This window comes from Panthera leo, chromosome A1 (genome assembly GCF_018350215.1).
Source record: "Panthera leo isolate Ple1 chromosome A1, P.leo_Ple1_pat1.1, whole genome shotgun sequence".
NCBI lineage: Eukaryota > Metazoa > Chordata > Mammalia > Carnivora > Felidae > Panthera > Panthera leo.
In genome coordinates this window covers 69292299-69312394 of record NC_056679.1, presented here as the reverse complement: position 1 = coordinate 69312394, position 20096 = coordinate 69292299, and the positions used below count along the sequence as shown (strand labels likewise).

Sequence of the window (20096 nt, the reverse complement as noted above, 5' to 3'; positions counted from 1 at the left end):
GAAAGATCTCCTGAAAATCCTCTGGGAAATAAATGACAGCAGGTGCTTTTTAGGCAACTGGATATTCTTTCACAGCGAAGGACCAGATGCAAAAGATTTATGGTCACAGATAATAAAGAGTGTGGCGTTTATTCCTAGTATGAAATGTTCCCTACAGCTCCCTGAAGCTCTCTCTGGTGGCAGGGACCAGCTGAAGCCACCATGCTGAGCTGCCAGGGTACAGCTGATGACATTTCCTGTGTGTGGCCTCCCCAACATTATTTAGGTCACCTGCCACATGGACCAGAGCTGCCACAGTGACACCTGCTCAAGACGCCCCAGCCTACGGGAAGATTTAAGACTGCATTCGCACACATCTCACTGGCCAGACAACAAACTGTGAGTGGATTTCTCCAGAGTTGTAAGTTCTCTGACTCCATTACGAAAGCATCATCTCACTTTGTAGGAATGATGAGGCAACAGAACATGGCAGAATGCAACTGAGCGTTTCCAGGTAGACTTTGGGAGGTAAAATAAGAAGTTAGATCCTGTGGAATCTTTTTTAATTTTGAAAAGTGGCATTTCTCTTACATTCACAGCCCCAACCTACAGTGTGGCCCTAAAGTGGGGTTTCCAACCTTTCTCCATTTTCAATGAGGCGGTTTCTCAACCCTGGCTCTGCTCTCCTCCCTGGGGCATCTTGGCAATGCCTCCCACCTCCTTCTCATGCAGGGCGAGAACGGCATGTGAATCATCCTAAAGCACACACATGAAGTCAGACACCAGAGCACGTTCATGTCACTACGCAGAAGAGCAGCCCCGTGAACCTGTTCAACGGACACTTGCATCCCACTGTCTGGATCACCTGGGGCAAGAGCAGCTCATCGGCAGCTCCTTTAGGCCCCTGAGCCGTTAAATGCCCCGAGACCGCCTTAAAGTAAATTCCCACCTCCAGTGAGGATACAGTATACAATGGCTCCCACCTCTGCCTAAAACACAGAAAGTTTTTGCTATTTTCTCCTGGAGTTTTTCAAATGTATGTTTAGTAGAAGGTCAACTCCCTAAGAGTCTGCATAGAATGGTCTTAACAACAACAACAACCCTAATAATTTTCTGGAAAGGTTCTAATTTTACAGAAGGGTACACTGGATTTTGCATCCTATGGCACATGAGGTGTTTCCTGATTTCTTGCACCAGGTTAATGTTTTATTCAGTATTAAACGGACTTAATATTATTTTGAACCAATCTGTTCATGGACGTTTAGATCATTTACAATCTTTCAATTCTAACATGGCTATCTCTGTTGTACATCATTTCACATTATAAATGTATCCTTAAGGTACATTCCTAGATGCGGGATTCAAGGACAAGTGTGTGCGTGGTACGTAGGGTTCTACATTTTTCCAAGCACTTCCTCAACGTAGTGTAACAGAATACTGAAAACTGCATGAGAGGTACAGATACTTCACAGACGACTATAAAGCAAGAGCCAGTGACTACCGTCAACTCCCCCTGGGAATCCCTCAGTACGCCTGTTCTTTAGAACCCTCGTTGGCTTTCCAGAAGTACCTACTATCTTTATTTTGTGATATTCACTGAATTATAAGAAAACATGCATTTTGAAGAATTATAAACCAAAGGGGGGGGGGAAATCCAGGATGAGATCTAAATATACATAGAATTTAACTGGGAAATTTTTTTCTTTTTAGTTTATTTATTTGAGAGAGAGAGAGAGAGAGAGAGTGCACGCACACAAGCAGGGGAGGGGCAGAGAGAGACACAGAATCTGAAGCAGGCTTCAGGCTCTGAGCTGTCAGTGCAGAGCCCGATACAGGGGCTTGAACTCACAAACGGTGAGATCATGACCTGAGCTGAAGTCAGATGCTTAGCCACCCAGGTGCTCCTAACCGGGAAATCATCTTAAGGTTGGCTTATCTCAAGCCAGTTTCTTGCCTTTATCTTTGGCTGTGACAGCTGTTTAGAAGGCATGACACAAAAATAACATTAGGGAGTCGGAGAAAGAGGAGGGTGTGGGGACAAAATGTAATATTTTTTATTTATTTGAAAAAAATTGTTTTAATCCTTATTTATTTTGGAGACAGAACGAGAGAGACAGAGCATGAGCCAAGGAGGGGCAGAGAGAGATAGAGACACAGAATCTGAAACAGGCTCCAGGCTCTGAGCTCCCCACCCAGAGCCCGACACGGGGCTTGATCCCATGAACTGTGAGATCATGACCTGAGCCAAAACCAAGAGTCGGACACGTAACTGACTGAGCCACCCAGGTGCCCCCCCCCTCCCCCCACAAATATAACTGCTAAACGTAACTGCTGTACTCACCACAGGGCTAGTCGTTGTTCAGTCTCCTTGAGAAAACTTGTATGAAATTTGTGCAAAGGTTCAAAATTCGGGAATATGAGACTTTTCAAGGCTTCGGGCATGACATCCTCTTTGCTGACTGTGCTCTGAAACCACTGGAATAAAAAGAAGACACACTTAGAGGTGTAAAGTTGAATGAGGTGATCCTTCAGAGGTGATGCTGCGGCCCAGTGTGCCTGGCGCCCCCAGGGCTTTACTGCTCGGTAGGCAGTGCTCAGCACCAGCGGGGGCTTCTGAGCCTTACTGCTTTTCCAGTCTTCAATTACACGGGGTGAGAGGCACCCGTCTGTTACCAATCAGCTGTGGAGGCCAGGAGGAATCTCCGAAGTGGGCAGCTACTTCGAATCAAAACTTCCACTTTGGCCAACTCCCTGGTAACCATTGATTTAGACCACTGCACCCGCTCTGGTTCAGTCCTTCTGGAACATCTATCTCTGTTGCTTTGTGAAAACGCTGAGCACCCATGAGGCTGCACCAGAGAGAGGGAGAGCCACGGCCTGTACATGCAGTCGCTCGCGAGGCAGGGCTATCCCACAATGTTTACTGAGCACCTTCTGGGGGGCGGGCAGGCACCATTCATGCCCCGGAAGTGCAGAAGCCCAGTGATTCCTACTGACCTCCAATGTTTAGTTCTTTCCCAGAATCCAGGCGCCATAAAGACATCTACAATGCTTTGAATTTGTTTCTCAGACTGAACAGGACTGATTAAAATAATTAAAGGTGGTCTCCTGTCAGGTTTGCTGACAGGGCTCGATTTATTATCAAGGATGAAACGAGGCTTCCATTCACCTCTGGGGTCTTCCTCAAGCAAAAGCAGCTACCTTGGATGACGGGCCAAACACAAACTGCTCTGCCCTGGTGCACGCACACAGCAAAATGCTCAACTTTCATTTTCTCCACTTCAGAAACTTCCTTCTTTTGCACTTAAAAATCACAATTATACAAATTTTTGTAGAGCATGTTCCAAATTAAATATTCTCTTACCGTCTAATTTCTATCACCCAGAAAACCAAATCCTTTTAATTGGAGTCAGAGAACCCAACATTTTAATTAGATCCAGCTTCTCTCTGAAAGCTGCATATGAGTGGAGGTAAATTATGTAATTGGATGCTTTAGGGGAAAGGCTACACATACCGAAGTGATGACCTCAAGATCCTTCAGATAAGTTCTCTCGGTGGTGGAGACTTCCTTAGCGATGAAGTATGCCTTGTCAGTCGGGAATCTCTGCAAAAGCGATACATTACTAATTCGTGATGTTTTATTAACTGGGCTACAGACTAAATCAACTCTTATTTGTCCCCTTTTTTGTGCGAGGAACTAGCAGAAGAAAATGGAGGTTTCCTTCCACATAAACATTACCCTCAGTAAAAGGCCTCCAGTGAGCATGTAGCCACCGCGGAGAACAATTCATTCAAAATTGGGCATCGGAAAACCTAATCAACTAGTGAAATATCAGAGCAATGCAGTCTTCCAGGAACTAAAAGCAACAGAAACCACAGCGGCCTTTGTCCTGGGTGCCAGGAGCTGGTGGTGTTGGGTGTTCAGGAAACAGAAGCTACAGTGTTTGTGGGAATATGTAGGGTGGCCAATCTGAGGGGACAAAGTGAAAGCAGCTGGTGACAGACACCACTGGGACTCAATTTTCCGGAGTCGGTCACTTAGGAGAGCAGGCACCTCTCGACAGTGGGCCAGTTAGGGGTTTTGCTTTCTCTTTCAAAAGTAAGTGAGAGGCAATCCCTTGTCGCTAGCGATCTCGCTTGCTTCCACAAGAGTCCACCTGACGCCACCTTTGGGGACACACATGACAACACTGAACGTGGAGACTCGAACGGACCCTTGTGCGCCCATGTTTCCGGCAACGGGATTTGGGTAAACAACCCAACCGTCCATCACCAGAGGTACGTGAACACAATGTCCTCGACCCATATGGTGGGGTATCATTCTACCTTAAAAAGGAAACGGACACGCGCTACAACATGGATGAATCCTGACGATATTTCGCCAAGTGAAAGAAGCCGGACACAAAAGGACAAATATTGTATGATTTCTCCCGTACGAGGTACCTAAGCGGTCAAATCCATAGATGCAGAAAGTAGAAAGGAGGTTGCCAGGGGCTGGGGAAGGGGGAGGGAGATTTAGTGTTTAATGGGGGCGGTTTCAGTCTGGAACAACGAAAGAGTTCTGGAAACGGACGATGATGACGGTTAGACAACACTGTGAATGTACTTAGCGTCACTGAGCAGCACGCTTAAAAATGGTTAAAATGGCAAATGTTTACTACTGCCGTTAAAAAAGAAAAAAGTAACGCGCGCATGCACGCAGGTCCCCACACCTTTCTCCGGCCTTCCTCCTCGTCGTCGGTGCGTGGGCACACCTGGTCGTTCAGCAGCGGGCTGACCAAGGGAGAGGCCTGCTTGGTGTCGGGGCTCAGGTTGGGAGACAGGATCACGTTGGTGGGCACGGCTCCTCCCTGCGAGTTGATGGACAGCTCTGAAAGGTGAGGGCTACCAGTCAGGGAGCCTATTTGGGGATGAGAAGTATTAAAGAAAAAAAAAAAGTAATTCCTTCTGGGACCGGATTTCTACTTACAATTCCCCCCCCCCCCCCCCGTATCAAATCTTTAGAACCTAACGTGCTTGACTATTTTCTAGATTTCCTGTGAGTTGCAGCTGCCTTAATACTAAAGATACCATAGTATGAATGATTCAATGGAGCCAGAATCACGCAATTAATGGTAAGACAGAGAACTCCGTTTAGGGGGTAGTAATAGTAGTTGAGGAGCACAGTGTATCCCCCCAAATACGATCTTCATCTCCTAACTTCTGCCTTAGCTTCTAAGAATTGCTCGAGAAAGACAGTGTCTATACCACCAGGAGACGTGAGAAAGGACTAGAAAACAGAGCTATACTAAAAGGAAACTAAATGGCTGATGCACCCAGGACAGACTACACCTTATAACAACCACGGCTAAGTAAAGGACACAAGCAGCTAACTCCCCATTCTACAAAGAACAGAAGCAAGCTTATTATACCTGGTGGCGGGCCTTCCATGTCTCTCTCACTGTTTGGGACAGAAACACTAGCATCACATTTACATGCAAAGGTGATCATTTACAAATGCAAAGCTGGAGGTCATTACATTATCACAGTTCCCCTTTAAGAGTCAAAAAGTGACAGGCAATTAATGACTCCTCTGAAAAGGAGATATTAAATCATACGAAAATGTAGAATTACCCATTATGAGTCAGCCAAAGGACATGATGTGTGCATGAAACTCTTTGCCAAGAGAATTTTGCAAATGTCCAAGCCTCACCCCGTGGAACTCAGTGGGATGTTTCAAAATATACTTCTACTTAAGCGTTTGCACCTCACACATTTGTAATTCGAATGCAGGTTTGCTAGGACTGGCACTGCGGTAAACAAACTTAAAGTAGCCTGCAGGCTCGTCTGTTACCAGCATGAGGAAAGACGATGGAAATGCTTTCTCATTTTCCGATAGGCGGTTTCAGCTCATGGCTATTCCGCAAACTCGACAAGCATCTTGGAGAGGAAGGTGAAGTGCGATTTTCTGGGGCCACACCCCGTTTTCTTGACATCTATCCTCTCCCTCTGAATTCGTTCATATCCACTTTGAAATTACAAGATGGGATGGCCTTGAATGGAGGGTCGTGAACTTGATCACAGTATGAATGAACCAGCCATGAAACACCACCAGCCCCCACCCCGGCCCTGCTGGACCAGCTAGCTGAGTCACTAACACGTGCGTGAAAAGCCACCACACCCGGAAATAACAGCAAAAAGCAGACATCCTGCTACTGATTATTGGTCAGGACAATGATCCTTGAAGAATGAGATTAGAAAACATGAGGAAGAGACAGATTCAAGAAGTTTGTGTTTTAAAAATCCCTCCATTGAAATCCTTGCATTTTAAACACACATCATTGAAACGAAGTCCTGGTGTTCGACAAAGACCCATTCACCCCACACACCACCAGACCCAGCGAAACCCGGAGAAAAAGGCCAGAAATTGCTTCACAAATGTCAATTTTATTGACACTAGTGCACAACCGAATACAATAACTTGGAAAGAATCGGAACTTGTCAAATAGAAATAGTGACAACAATTAGAACTGCAAATGTTTCAAGGTACTACACTATTCTCTTCTTTAAAAAAGAAATCACAAAAAGGCAAATGTCATCACTACAAATAGGAAATTAGAAAAGAGAAATTCTGGCAGTCTGTCTAGAGATCAAAACATTTCATGCATTGTGAGTCACTGTATCAGAATCACTTTTTATTTGTCCACCGTAATCTGGCAAAATTTGGGGCTTACCTTCAGCTCTCACGCTGTGCATGAGGTCAGGTGAGGTGGTTATTAAGTGAGCACATGCGGGGCCTCGATTTTGCAGTGACGTGGAACAGAAAAAGCACTCACTTCATCAGTGAGAGTTGGAGTCAAGAATAAAAAAGCAGTTAGAAGGCTGGCTTGCAGGAGGCGTGGGGAGTGGGGGAACAGTACCCGTTAGGCCCTGGACAGCATCCAGGAGCAGATGAAAAACCAACCACCCCACTGTGGGGGAGAAAACGTGCGTGTACACCCTCAGGTACAACCACTTCCACCCTCCGAAAGTCAAAAGCTATTGCCCTGGTGAATTCCTCCTGGGGACATTTCTATAGGAGAACACAGACCAGGGCTCCAGAAGAGGTCTGTCCTGCCACGAACGCAGGGCACGTTTCAAAGAATACAGCCATCTAGAAGAATCCACACTGAACCACATCACAGACGGGATTGAGAAAGTGGGGCACTGGGAGCGAACTTCAGGACAACCCATGTTCTTTGCAGGTAGAGGAAGGGACAGCCCCGGGTCGGCTACAGGTTGCTGGGTGACAACCTGCTGGATTCACTCATGTAGCCCAAAGATGTGGTGACCAGCAACATTACATGTGCAACACACAGACTCGGGGAATGATCAAGGTTAGGGTCGCCGATTTCTGTTTCCAGAGAGGCTACTTCAGCAGGCTTTGTGTCTACTCTTAGGACCTAGGAGAGGAAGGCTGATGGGTGTATTTAACAGTAGGACCAATAAATCAATAAATACCAAGCAGCCTGGTCTAGAAATCTGTCAGCAATTCTCTGGAAGGGAAAGGTCCAAACTCTGAAGTTCAAGTTTGCTCATTGGAGTTGTGCCCCTTTCTCCCCTTGCAAGAGAAACAACTCTTGAAAATTTATAGGAGGCATGGTCCAAACAAAAGTATGTAGCTCATTTACCATTCGGCAATCAATGAAATATGCTGATAAGGGTAATCAGTAGAATTTGGCAGCTTGATGAGGAATTAAAATTCTCTTTTGACTCTGAGCCAGAGTGCTGTGACAACTATCCGTACAAAGTGGTGATTCTGTTAAGTCCACCCTCTGGCAAGCGTGAAGAGCTGGGCCTTTAAGTCAGTGTTTAAGGTTACAGTTATTAGAACTACATGTAACTAATTTTCAGCGAAGTAGTCCATTTTACAAAAACAAACGTGTTTTTTATGTAAGATAAAACGAGCCCGCTCATCACTCTAGCCTTAGCAAGCCTGTCCAAATCATGCAGCTGGTTACTGGCTTTGGAAATTGTGACCCACCTACACTGCTACTCAGTGAACTCATTAATGCCTAGGTAGTTTTATCACGTTTTTTTTTTTAATCTGTGACAAATTGACAAGAAGTAATTTCTTTCAGCAACAGGCTCTAGGTAAATAATTTGGGGGGATCTTTTGAGAAAGCACCTGGATATTAAGGCAATAACGTGGAAAGAAGGCTAAAGAGATTAGAAAAAGATCAGTTACACTCCAAAAGTCTGGAAGCTTTGGATTTTTTAAAAAATTATTTTGTCTATTTCTAGAAATTGCCCCGCATTTTTAAAGGTATGCAGTTATATTTCCATTTAATAACTCTCAAATCCTTCACCTCTTCCAAAGGATTTCCTGCCCCTGCTGTGTCCCAACCCCCACCCGCCACCATTAATCTGTATCAGGAGGGCTGAGTTTATGTCACCCCCGTGGATTGGAGATGCCATCATGAATACTGCTCTCAAGGGAGGCATTTCTGGTAATTGCTTTTAAAAATCCTTTTACGTATACACATTCTCACGGCACAAACAATTATGGAACTTCAAATCAGCATAGCTGTATTTGTGGATTCAATTTATCACCCCGCTGAGAAATTTGCTTACCTTCTCTTTTTAATGTAAAATACATTAATTCTTCCCTCCTCTGCAGCCCAGACTGTGGCGTCTCCTGACCAGCCCCTTGTCACAGGTACATAACCTGCGGGAACGTGGTCTATGATCAACCGGGCAAACTCGACGCCTGACCCCCCCTTTTTGGGATTGGGCATAGCCACACCTCCTCTGATCGTATTCAAGGTTTAAGGACAAACTCACAAAAGTCTGGGAAAACAGAATTTTCTCGTCTTTCAAGTAATATACAATGGCATTTCAAACACGTGGCTGTACCTGTCCTGTTTTTTAAGCTGGTCAATCCATTGGTAATTTCCTTTTTTAAAGAAGTTATTTGTCCTATACGGTGTTTAGAAAACCTGATAATCATTTTAAAAATAGTAATCCATGGCAGGATTGTCAAATATTTGAGAATACTGATTGCTTTCTCAGTTCCTCTTTTCAAAATCTTAAGAAGTACAACTTCGAAAGTATCTATGCTGATTCTTCCACATTACCCCCAAAGAAAGTTACCCGGCGAGCTTCTATATGCCACTCACCTATCATGATTTGTCTGCTGGTATTTGGTTCTAAAATATAGATTTTATCTCTGCATACGCAGAATATGTTCCAAAGGCACACGTAGAAAATACATTATAGATGTAGGTTTTCATGGATCTTTAAAAAGGCTCTTTTTAAATCCATCATCTCCCTCTAAAAAAGAATACAATGAACTCTCTCTTGAGGTTGTCTGCATGTGAAAGCCAGTTATCAAAAAAGGTCAGTACTCAGTTGGAAAACGGATCGTCTCCTGTGTGGACAGGATTCACTCTATGATAATTCAGCTGGGTCCCACCCCAGTGGAGTAGGTGAAAGCAGCTGACGATGCTTTATTAAAATGACAAGGTTCCACAGGAAAAGCTAGTTTATAGGATTACCAACCACAGCGGTGCTGTCCTTTTCTTGATCACGGAGGGTGTTGAGGGCAATGTGTATATGTGCTTCTTATTCTCAGACCAAGGTCCTTTAAACAAAGTTTTGCAAGCAGCTAAGCACCAACCTCAACGTTCATCATCCAGCAACTCAGAGAAGCAACAGAAATGCAACATGCAAATAGAGATGGAAATGCTACCAATGGAGGAATGACAGAGAATGTTCTAGCGTGCTCTTCCTTATGGGAAAAAGAAAAAGAATTTCCCTTTGTTCGAACATGGTGGTGGTGGCAGGGTTTGGGTTGGGGAACATGGTGCTTCATACCAATGAAAAATACCACCTTGTACTCAGGACAAAGCTTCAGCCATCAGTGGGAAAGAACAGTTACAATTGACAGTTTTTACAGCAAGATACCTGTTAGGACAAGTAAAAGCCTCTTCAGTTTAGATTAACAAGAGATATTAATATCGTGCATACATCGTTACAGGAGTCTGGCCTTCCGTGCCGAAAGACCCACCAAGCTCATGGTTATTGGAGAAGCCAGCACCCTTCCCCGGGTATACATCCATGCTTTGTTGAGATGCTGTGCTCTTAGGCCGTGGAGAGAAGATGAAACCAGACAGTATCTGTGAGAGCTTACGTTTTGGGGACACGTCAAAACTAAAAACAGCTTACTGGCAACGACCAGCCAACTGGGGCTGAGCGGGATGGGGTTTTCTCCACATGCCCACTGATCCCCACACCCGCCAAAACAAGTGCACATCTAAATTCTGTTACAGATGCCAACTATGGAAGGCGTTCTATTCCCGTGTCAGTTGATGTGCCCAATCAAAACATGAAGCCAATCCCGTGGGTAGGTGTCTGAGCTCCCCTAGGTAAGCTCCACCACAGATGCTCTCTGTTTCCATGAGACCTCTCCCCCAACGACAGTGATCCTGCTGGCTTCCAAAAACCTCCCTACCCCCAGGCACCCATGGTGCAAAGTACAGGCTGGTTAGCAGGTGAAATAAGAGAGGCCAAGTCTTCCCTTCACCTTCTATTCCCCACCCTCAGTGAACTAGGGTAGCACCCCGCATGCCTCCGTGTTAAAGCCTGCTGTTGAGTGAACAGGATCACTGTGTTCTAGAGGAGACCAGGATTTCAGGTACAAACTGGTATTCAGCAGTGTAAAAAAAAAAAAAAAGACATCAGACAGTGCTCCAACAATGCAGGGAACAGAATGCACCATGCTCTGAGGATAAAGACAGAACATTGGGGGGGAAAAAAGCTCTCTCCTAGATAGGTACATGCTGACAAAACAGTGCATACAATGGAACAACAGAAAAATGTTTTCTCAGATTTATTAAACAAATGACAAAAATGAGAATGAAATCCCCAGCCTTTTCTGTTTTAAAATTTGGTGTATTAGAAATTTTTAATGAAGTATTTTGTCTATAGGATTAAATATACACACAGAAAGAACAGAAGGGAACTGGATTAATAATATAGGCCAAGCTTGTGAAATCTGGTTAGTTAGGTTTTCACGGCAACTTTCCAGGCAGAAAGGGGGTAAGCGTGAGGGACTGGGTCTGGGTGCGGACGTGGGAAGAGCAGCAGGTGTGTGGTCTTCACAGAGGAAGGCCTGTCTTCGGGCTGTCTACACATCAGTGCAGGCTGAGTGGCAAATGCTTGCTTTCTTTACAAAGGGAATCTGAGGCCCGGGAAGAAGGAGTTGTTAGCCTAGTTTCGTGAGCCAAAAAGCTTGTCCATGTGGTTAATGACACACGAGGCACACCACTGCAGGTTCCAAAACGGACCTCCTCCTGTTTCCTATTTGAGAGCCAGTTAATAACCCAAATTCATAATAAAGCGGAACTCTGCCTGCAGACTCTGCATACCACTTACTACCTCCAACTCTCACTCAAAAGTAGAACGAGTCCCTCTTTGATGCTTTTTACTAAACACATACACATGTGCACAAACACACACACAGTCCTCACTCCGTCCTCAGTGCCCCTGGTTTGTGTTGCATGTTGCAGCGATTTGTAATTACTCTTCAATGTTCTGAGACCTTCGTGCCTGGCCCAGCAGCAGCAAGCTCAAGGATCTTTCAGGGCCATTTCCACAATGGCATTAACGGCACCAGCCTTGCAGTTAACCTTTCCCACCGGCTCTCCGCTCCACATATAGATCTGATGTCTCCTGTCAACAGCTGATTTTTAATCCTTCCCTACTTGCAAAGATAAAGCCACCCAAGACATTCCAGAGTAACCTGATCTAGATCCTGTATAAAGACACAAATTAGCTGCCTTCCCCGGGAAGCTACAATCAGACACCAGAGGCCAATGAGATGCCCAAGGCTGTTTCCAGGCTCAGCTGCGGTGTCTGTAATCCACACTGAAAATGACCCTGAACAAATCAGTCTATTCCATTTTGAAAGCTTTCAGGAAATGATTTCCTACTTCTTTCCCAGCTTCCACCGGGGTATATTTAATTGCTTTCACTGGAAAAGAAGAAAAAATTCCTTGTGCTAGAAGTGTCAATCATGTTTTTTGGAATGGTGTACTATTTTTTTTTTTTTTTTTTTTTTTTTTTTTTTTTTTGGTGAAAACAAGACTCCACCCACCAGCTCCCAAACATATGCATGGCATACAAATCAGCATTTGTGACTTTTGTTCATAAGGGAATTACTTGGAAATCTCTAGGTGATTCAAGGGAATCAATAAGTAGCCCTCTTCAAGGATGGCTCTAAACAAATGGCAAACAGACCACTTTTAATCTTGGATACCTACAACACAAGGCCAAATCAAAGTGCATTTCTTCTTTTTTGCTTTTCATTATTATTATTAATAAAAACAGAACCGCAACATTAAGTGGCATGCTTGTTTCGATCTAAAAGCCTTGGCTTCATTTTAAAAACCAGCAACTGGTGTCTTTCAAGGTATGCATAAGTCTGCACGACAGACCCCGTTTCCCTGTATTGAATTTCGCTTAGCTCAACAGAAACAGAATTAAACTAACAAGGAAAAAGGAGCGCCAGTAAATTCCCTAATGTCGCCAGAGTCAAGTTTGTTAATCACTTTCTGCTCCAGAGGTTTATGACCAGAACTTCCAGATGCGCTTATGGTTTTGGCTAACATGGCTGAACGTCAAACTCATCAGAGGGCTACCGGCAGTGGATTATTTTGAAACGATCACGTCTTTCAGGTTCAAAAGAAACTTACTCTGCATTCCAGGGATTGCAGAGAAAGATTCTTTTGCAGTTTGATTTGTGAAATTTGCAGCAATGAAGTGGACTCATCCCATGAAACCAGAGGAAGGCCAGCCAGTCTTGGGGTAATTAAGCTCCTAACTATCAGAGAAGGAAGGTTTCCAGGCTACAAGAGGGAAGATCCAGAAAAGAGAGTCTTTCTTGGGAATGCGATTCTGAGATCTCTAAATTCTTGCTAATAAGAATTAAGGGCCTAAGAAAAGAGTAATTAAAATAGAATAAACTCAAAATAAACCCAATGATGTAGGGGGCCCCCAAATTTCTTAATTTAAGGCTAGGTCAATTATTGATTAATGACAACTGTACCTAACCCATTCTGTGCTGAATACGGGATAACATTTTAAGCAGAGAAAATGGACTGAAAGCATGTGAACACTGATTATAGACACAAAAAGGAAGCTGTATGCACATCCACAAGTTTTAACAAAATTTGAAAGGAATTTAATCTTACTAATTTTTCTTTCTTTTGGATACTGCTTCACAATACAATCAAAAAGATTCCAAGGTTAATGTGCAAGTTGAGTTTCTGATTCAACTGAGGACAGAACAGATTTTGTACACTTAGTGCAAATTTCAAGAGGCTCACGCTGTATTTTAGTTTTGTGGCCTGGCTTTTTTAGCATTACTTGGTTTGAATCTTCAAAGAAGTTCTTGAGATTAAAATCAGAATTATTCACATTGTAAGTGCAGGCCACGTGGCACACTGGAGATAAATCTGTGAGAAATTCCCAAATATGAGTCACATATGTGGGGAAGAATCTGGCCCACAGACTTCCTTTAATTAAATGCCTAATAAAATATCGTCAATAGCATACAGATGCCTGTCAAAGGAGTTGGCGCAGTTCACTTTAAGTTCCGGAACTCATTAAATGTATTTCTTCATGCTAAAAGAATTTCTTGCATTTTATTTTGCCCTGAACCAGCAGCAACAAAAATCAACCACAAAAGGGGCTACACTCTACATACTTTGAAATACCATCTAAGGAAAGATATTAATGCGCGGAGGCCCTGGGGAGGCCTGGTGGCTTGGAGATTTGTTTCAATAGATGGTTGGTCTTCTCTCCCAGGCCTTCCGGTATCATTTCATGGAGCAGCTATCGCCTGCCTAAAGACCTGGCCCTCCTTAGTGATTCAGGAGACCTCTACACTACCTTAGAGAAACAGATGGACAGGTCTTGGGAAACCCTTTGGAACCCGCAATGAATTCACAGGTCACCTGTTCTTTATACCCAACTCCACTGCTGGTCTTGCTCCACTCTCAGTTTCAACTTTGTGCACATGCGTGTCCTTCTCTGCCACAGAGGGAGACTCCGGACGCCAGGTAAAGACACAGGGAACTAGAGTCTGACAACAGGCAGAGGGCACGGAAGGTGGGAGGCTGCGGGCTTTCCCTGACCTCTGCGCAGTGAGAGACCACATCACCTCTGCGGAACTGACTCCACCAGGCTCAAAGAATGCTTAAATATTTACTCCCTCACCGGTACTTAGAATCTTTAGTAGGGCAGGGCAAACTCCCCCAGAGGCAACTGGTGAATATTCTCAGCACTTTAGGCTACCGTGGCCTTTGAACAAATCACACCCCTTCCCTTTTAAGCACCATTAATCACATCGGGATTGCTGCTTTCATAAATAGTGGCCAACCAGCAGAAATGGAGTTGCTTGGCTGGTACAAAACCAACCAGAGAAAAACTTTATGAGCAACCCTAAAAGGGGAAAGTTTATCAATACAGAACTGAGTACACTATCATTGATCAGCTGTTTTTAAAACACTTCAGATAAAAAAAAAAATCACCACTCCTTTAGCAAAAAGCAAAACAAAGTAATTCCTGGAGCATGTTTTGCTCTAGAGGTTTACGTTTTGATGATTCACATTATATGCTGGGTAAGTTAACACCCCATTGCTCATTCATACTTCATCATCAGACTGCTGTGCAATTAGAGGTAAAAAGAAAACTCATTTGAACAAATCACCTTCACAAATAAACCACAGGATTCCAAATGTGACTCTGCTGAACTCACATTTGACTAAATATTTATATAGCAAATCAACATCTTTTCCTAAGTCCAAAACAGAATACGCAAAAACATGTCCTAAGTGCAAAAACCCCACAATAGAAAAAGCGGTTCTTCCTACGTTTTATGTATGGACTGTAAGTGTCTAAGTCTACATGATCCCTGGTCTCCACATCCGATTTTAATTATTAATCTGTACAAGATTCTCCAAAATTAAAGTACTGAATCAAAAGGGTCCTACTGCACCAAGATGTCACATAGACTAAAGCTGAAGACTAGAGGTCAAAGTTCTAGTTTTAGCTTTGTCAGGCAGCAGCTGTAGGAGTAAGTGAAGTCTCTTGATTTCAACAGAACAAGGTTTGTCATCCATAAAAATGAAGGTTTACCCTAAATGATCTCAAAGGTCCCTTCTAGTTTTAAAATTCTGTGACTCTGTTAAATATATATCTAAGGTAAGACATCAATAGACTACTTCAATGAACATCTTTCAAACTATCCAGTACTCAGTTTGATTCATCAATCATGCACTGAATCAAACGATCAGGAAAAGAACACCAAAAAAAAAAAAAAAAAAAAAAAAAGTTTGTGTAGAAAGGATTAAGTTTTCGGTCTTTAAAATTCAACTTGTCGACATTCCTGTGGACCGATAATCACTTGTGAGCCACAAGGTCAGTCAATACTTGTATTTGTTGCATATGGCTGCCAAATTCTACCCCACTTCCTAAGCATGTGTAGTAGCTCTTCCCTTGTGACAACATCACACGATGAGTTTAGTAAGGCTGTAGGCATGGTGGCACGCCAGGGATGTGTCACTGTTAGAACTCTTTCCAATAATTTGGTAGTTACTTAGGATCTAAAAATTTGATTCTACAAGTCATCTTCTTAAAAAAAGTACCAAAGACTGAAAAGTACCAAAGAACAGGCACTAATTAATCAAAGTATTTCATGTGTGATGTTTTCCTTACTCTGCAAGCGAGCCAGAAATTTATTCCACTAGATTCTAGAAGGCAACTGTGTCAGGCTGAGGGGTGACCCTGACTGTCCAGCAGAACCATCTGGGGACCCCAGGTGGCATCCCAGACCAATGAGATAAAAAATTTCTAAGGTCAGGGCCCAGGCATCACTGATTTTTAAAATGTCGCAGGTGATTCCCATGTGCAGCTGAGACCCTTTGATCTACAATGCAGGAGTGCTGAGTGAAAGGCACGGGCAGAGGTGGGCAAGATTTAAAAAGAAATCAAACCTCTCACTCCTTACACTTTTTTCCTGCACACAGAAACATCTAGAAGTCACTGTTTCCAAGAGAAGACCCTGTTCACACAAGTGTGAACGTTAAGAATGTACACAATAACCAAGGGGCAGCAATTCTGGAAAATGGTTCTTCTCTATGCTGCTCATGATTCAAAAGAGGGCCTTTAGTTTGCCAGCCTGGTGACAACAGTGCCTTTTGTGAGGTCTTACTTTGCCCCGAATCACCACTCAATAGCATTTCTGTGTTTCAATTAGAAGTTCTGACAGCCAGAGTTATAGCTTCTTAAAACACAGCTAATGATTTGACCCAGGATGCAAACCCAAACCAGACCAGCAATCCCTTGTAAATTACAGTTCCACTATAATTGACATCTTTTACATTGTTTCACATGAAATCTGGAAAGAAGAAATAACTCCAAATTCTTCCTATTAAAATATCCATTATTCTTGACTAAGATTTCACCAACACTTAATCTCAACCAGCAATCAACTTACATTTGGTCTTGAATTTTGTCAATCCCTCATTTTCTAAGGCTCAGAAAAGCAGCATCTCCTTTTAAAGAAGGGGAACAAAGTAAAACCAACACCTTTCCTGGGATCTCAATACCTCAGTCCAAACATTCAATCAACAGCAGCGTGATCTGCATACAAACTCAACATACACAGAAAATTTCCACATAAATAACAACACACTATACACATGATCAGATCCATAATCAAGTATCTCTTCCTAGCCTTCAATCAGAAAGATAAACAAGGTCCTGGTAACCTGTCCTTCTTAACTATTTCTCTTGTCCACCTTTTTTGGAGAGCAAGCCACTGTGTGAAGTTTCATTTTTCTTCAAGATTTGAGAGTCGGGCATACCCTATCCAAAGGTTTCTGTCCAAAACTTCCTCTAACAAATGTTGATTAAAGATTAATGAGCCACTAGAACAGATAATCTCCACTGGAAACGTGGACTCAAGATTCCACGTTCCCAACACTTGGAAGTCTGGCCCTCTACTCATCCTCCTCTTCTTCCTCCTCACTCACATGTAGGCCACCCAGGGGCTTCTTACTACTAAGCATGGAAGGGGAGCTCAGCACTGCTGCTGGGTTGCCAAATGTGAGTGGCTGGCTCAAATGGGCCACCATTTCAGAGTCTGAATCGCTGGATTCAGTCCCGCTGCTGGTGGAGCCCTCAGTCACCTGCAGGGGCGCCCGCTGGTCTGCCATGCCTCTGGCACACACTGACCGCACGACAGGGCTCTTTGAGGTGGGGCCCACCTGAGGTGCACCATTAGCCAGCATTCTACCTTCTGAAGCAGCCAGGCTGGCCAGTCCTCCCTTTCCATCAAGCCCACCCATCGCCTCTGGGGTTGATGCTACCTGGCTAAGGATGAGGGGATCTGTCTCTGACTTATTGTAGCGACTGGGAAGATTCCGCAAGTATGGCCTTTGCAGGACGGGGGAAGAGTTTTCATAAGGAGGACCCTGGCTTGAGAGAGGACCTTCTCCTGTACTCTCCTCTCTTGGGTCATGCCCGTTTTCAGAAACATAGCCTTGAGACCCAGTCCTGTCCCAGCTCCTACTTGGACTCGACCGTCTGCTACTGGGAGACAATGGGGTGGCCGGGGGACTGCGACCGCCGGAGCCTCTGAACAGCTCATCTATCAGGGAGCTATGTCTTGGGAGTCTGGGGCTCCCACTCATATCAAAGGTTAGGTCTGCTGAATCATCATCGACGAATTCTCTGGAAGGAGGCCGGGAGGACTTCACGGAGGGAGGGGAAGCCCTGCGCCTAGCCTCTGTCCGCCTCTCATCCCCGGAGAGCAGATACACCCCACTGGTCAAATCACCCTCATAATTGTCATTTGTTTGGGACTGGGACTGGGACGCTTGCTCCCTGAGCAGGTCGGATTCACTATCTACGTCACTGCAGTCAATGAAAGGAATGGAAGAGCTGCTGCCTCTGGCAGCCCTGGATGCTGGACCTGTGCTCGGCTGCGGGGGCTGAGCTTTACTCTGCTGGGTCCTATCCTTAACGACCTCCTCCTCTTCGTCGGCCGGCGCCCGCGGGGCTCCGTCCGCCTTCCCGCCGCCCGCGGGGCTCCTGGGCGGCGCGGGGCTCTGGCGCTCTTCGGCCGCAGCGCTCGGCTCCGCTCCCTGCTGACCGCCCGCGCCACCTGCGGGCTCCGCACCTTCTCCGGGCGGAAGGCTGGCACTCTGCTGAGCCTGCGCGGGGCGGGGCGAGAAAGGGGGAGGGTTACACGGAGGCGGAGGGGCGGGGCTGCCAGAGCCCAATTTAGCAACAAGCGGGCCGAGAGGCTGCCCTCCACAGGGCTCGAACAGAACACCGCCAATGAGCAGGCGCTCCCCAGTGCGTTTGGTCAGCATCCAGACCGTTCTCTGACCACGCACGGTCCCCAGCAGGCCAAGTGGGCCACAGCCTCTGCTCTCTAGGACCCACGGGCTCATACTGGCTCTCCAAAGTTTCCGTGGAGCAACAGAGTCTCCTTGCAACCCACAGGGAGGGTTGGGCGGGGTGAGGAAGAAAACACATCGCAGATCCCCGAAAGGCAAGTTGACATGTATTTCAGACAGATGACAAAAAACGTCTTTGTTTATACTTCCAAGGGAGGAACAGGCAGGTTAAGCACTCTATTTTTAGGTGCACAAAGGAAATCTTCATGTTCTTCCCCAACAAAGTTCTTATTCTCTTGTAGAGAAAACCCTGAAAGCACAAGCACAGGCCAATTCGAGAGAAAATGAGCTCTCACCACCCTCAGGGCAAGAGTGATAATGTCTCTTGTTGCCAACTGTGGTCACTGCCCTGTAACAGGAGCCCTGGGAACTCACCACCCAGTCTTGTGCCAATAAAGAGATCTAAGGTTGGCCCTGAAAATGGGAGCGACACCCATCAGGTGCTAGGGAGGTCCCAATCTCTCCACACGCATTTTGCTGGCAGGTGAGCTCCTCTCTGTAGACTCCCATGGATGGTTCCACTCCTAAGCTGAGATAGGGCCAACAGAGCAAACTTCTCTGGGCAAAGGCATGGGATGGAGGACAGGAACTCAGCTGAAAAAGGACCCAGTCTAGGGCCTGCGGAGCCCAGCCTGGGGTGCACAGAGCACAGCCTGTGTTTGCTCAAAGCCAGGGCACACAACTATACTCTCCTCTACTAAAAGAAACCCCAAAGGTGAGGGGCAAATAACTCAGAAGCATACTATGAAACACAGGACTTAGCAGAGAAAGTTTGGTAAAACAAAACAAAACAAAACAAAAACACAGTTATAATAGTTGATCAGCATTACTGACTTGTTTTGGCACTTCTGAATTCGGCTCTGTGGGCTGTGTAGCAAGGCTTCTGATGGACTGGATCTTGCTATGTTTCCTGGGAGAAATCACGTAAGATAGCCATAGTGAGAAAAGCTGTTTTCTTAAATGAAAAATAACAGTCTTATGCCTTCCTCAATATGAAGACGAGTGAAGTAGTGTATATGGGTGCTCCCTGGAAACAGTCATCCTTTTCATAGCACTTACAGGGTTCAGGGCATACTCAAACCCTGAAAACACTCTCAGCAATCCCCTGCTCCTGTTCGAGTGGTACAGCTGGTCAGGAACACTAGCCATTGAGCATTACCTTTCTAGTTGTAGGAGAGTCACTGGGAGGGAGAGTTGGCTGGGCCTCAGTATGCTCTGAATTGCAAATTCTGGCCTGACAATATGAAAGCAATTCATGTATTCTGGGCAATGATTTTCTAGATTAGTTCTATAACAGAGGTGACTACTACTCATCAGCTAACTCTTTCCCAGTGTTGAGTTCACAGAAGGCCTGCCCCATGAATGAATTTACAGATTCAACGGGACCAGGAACTGGCTTTCATGCCACTAACACTCTCCTTTATCTGTTCTCTCCCTTAGTCTCTGAGTGCCCTCCTTTTCCTCTGTGAACAGGCCTTAGAAATTTTCAGGTACTCAAATGATGAAACTATAAACACAGAGGGATTAAATGCTAATGTACATTCAGCTTTTCTTCAAAAGACTCCAAAAACACAAGGATGGTCACAGCAGCAGGTTTGTTTCAGCCAGAGTGAAACAAAATACCAACAT

The 20096-nt window shown here is 44.9% G+C and overlaps 1 protein-coding gene across 3 annotated transcripts in view; it reads right to left on the bottom strand.

Moving 5' to 3' along the window:
• Window positions 1-20096, bottom strand: part of FARP1 (FERM, ARH/RhoGEF and pleckstrin domain protein 1) — a 295943-nt gene that overhangs the window by 38983 nt on the left and 236864 nt on the right. For 2 of the 3 annotated variants that reach the window (XM_042929450.1, XM_042929440.1), the window contains exons 12-16: window positions 19302-19377; window positions 17978-18218; window positions 4692-4879; window positions 3494-3583; window positions 2321-2454 (exon numbers count right to left, since the gene is read on the bottom strand). In XM_042929450.1, the coding sequence (XP_042785384.1) occupies window positions 2321-2454; window positions 3494-3583; window positions 4692-4879; window positions 17978-18218; window positions 19302-19377 (729 nt within the window). The remainder of the gene's footprint in view (window positions 1-2320; window positions 2455-3493; window positions 3584-4691; window positions 4880-17977; window positions 18219-19301; window positions 19378-20096) is intronic. The other variant, XM_042929458.1, reaches the window with a different exon arrangement.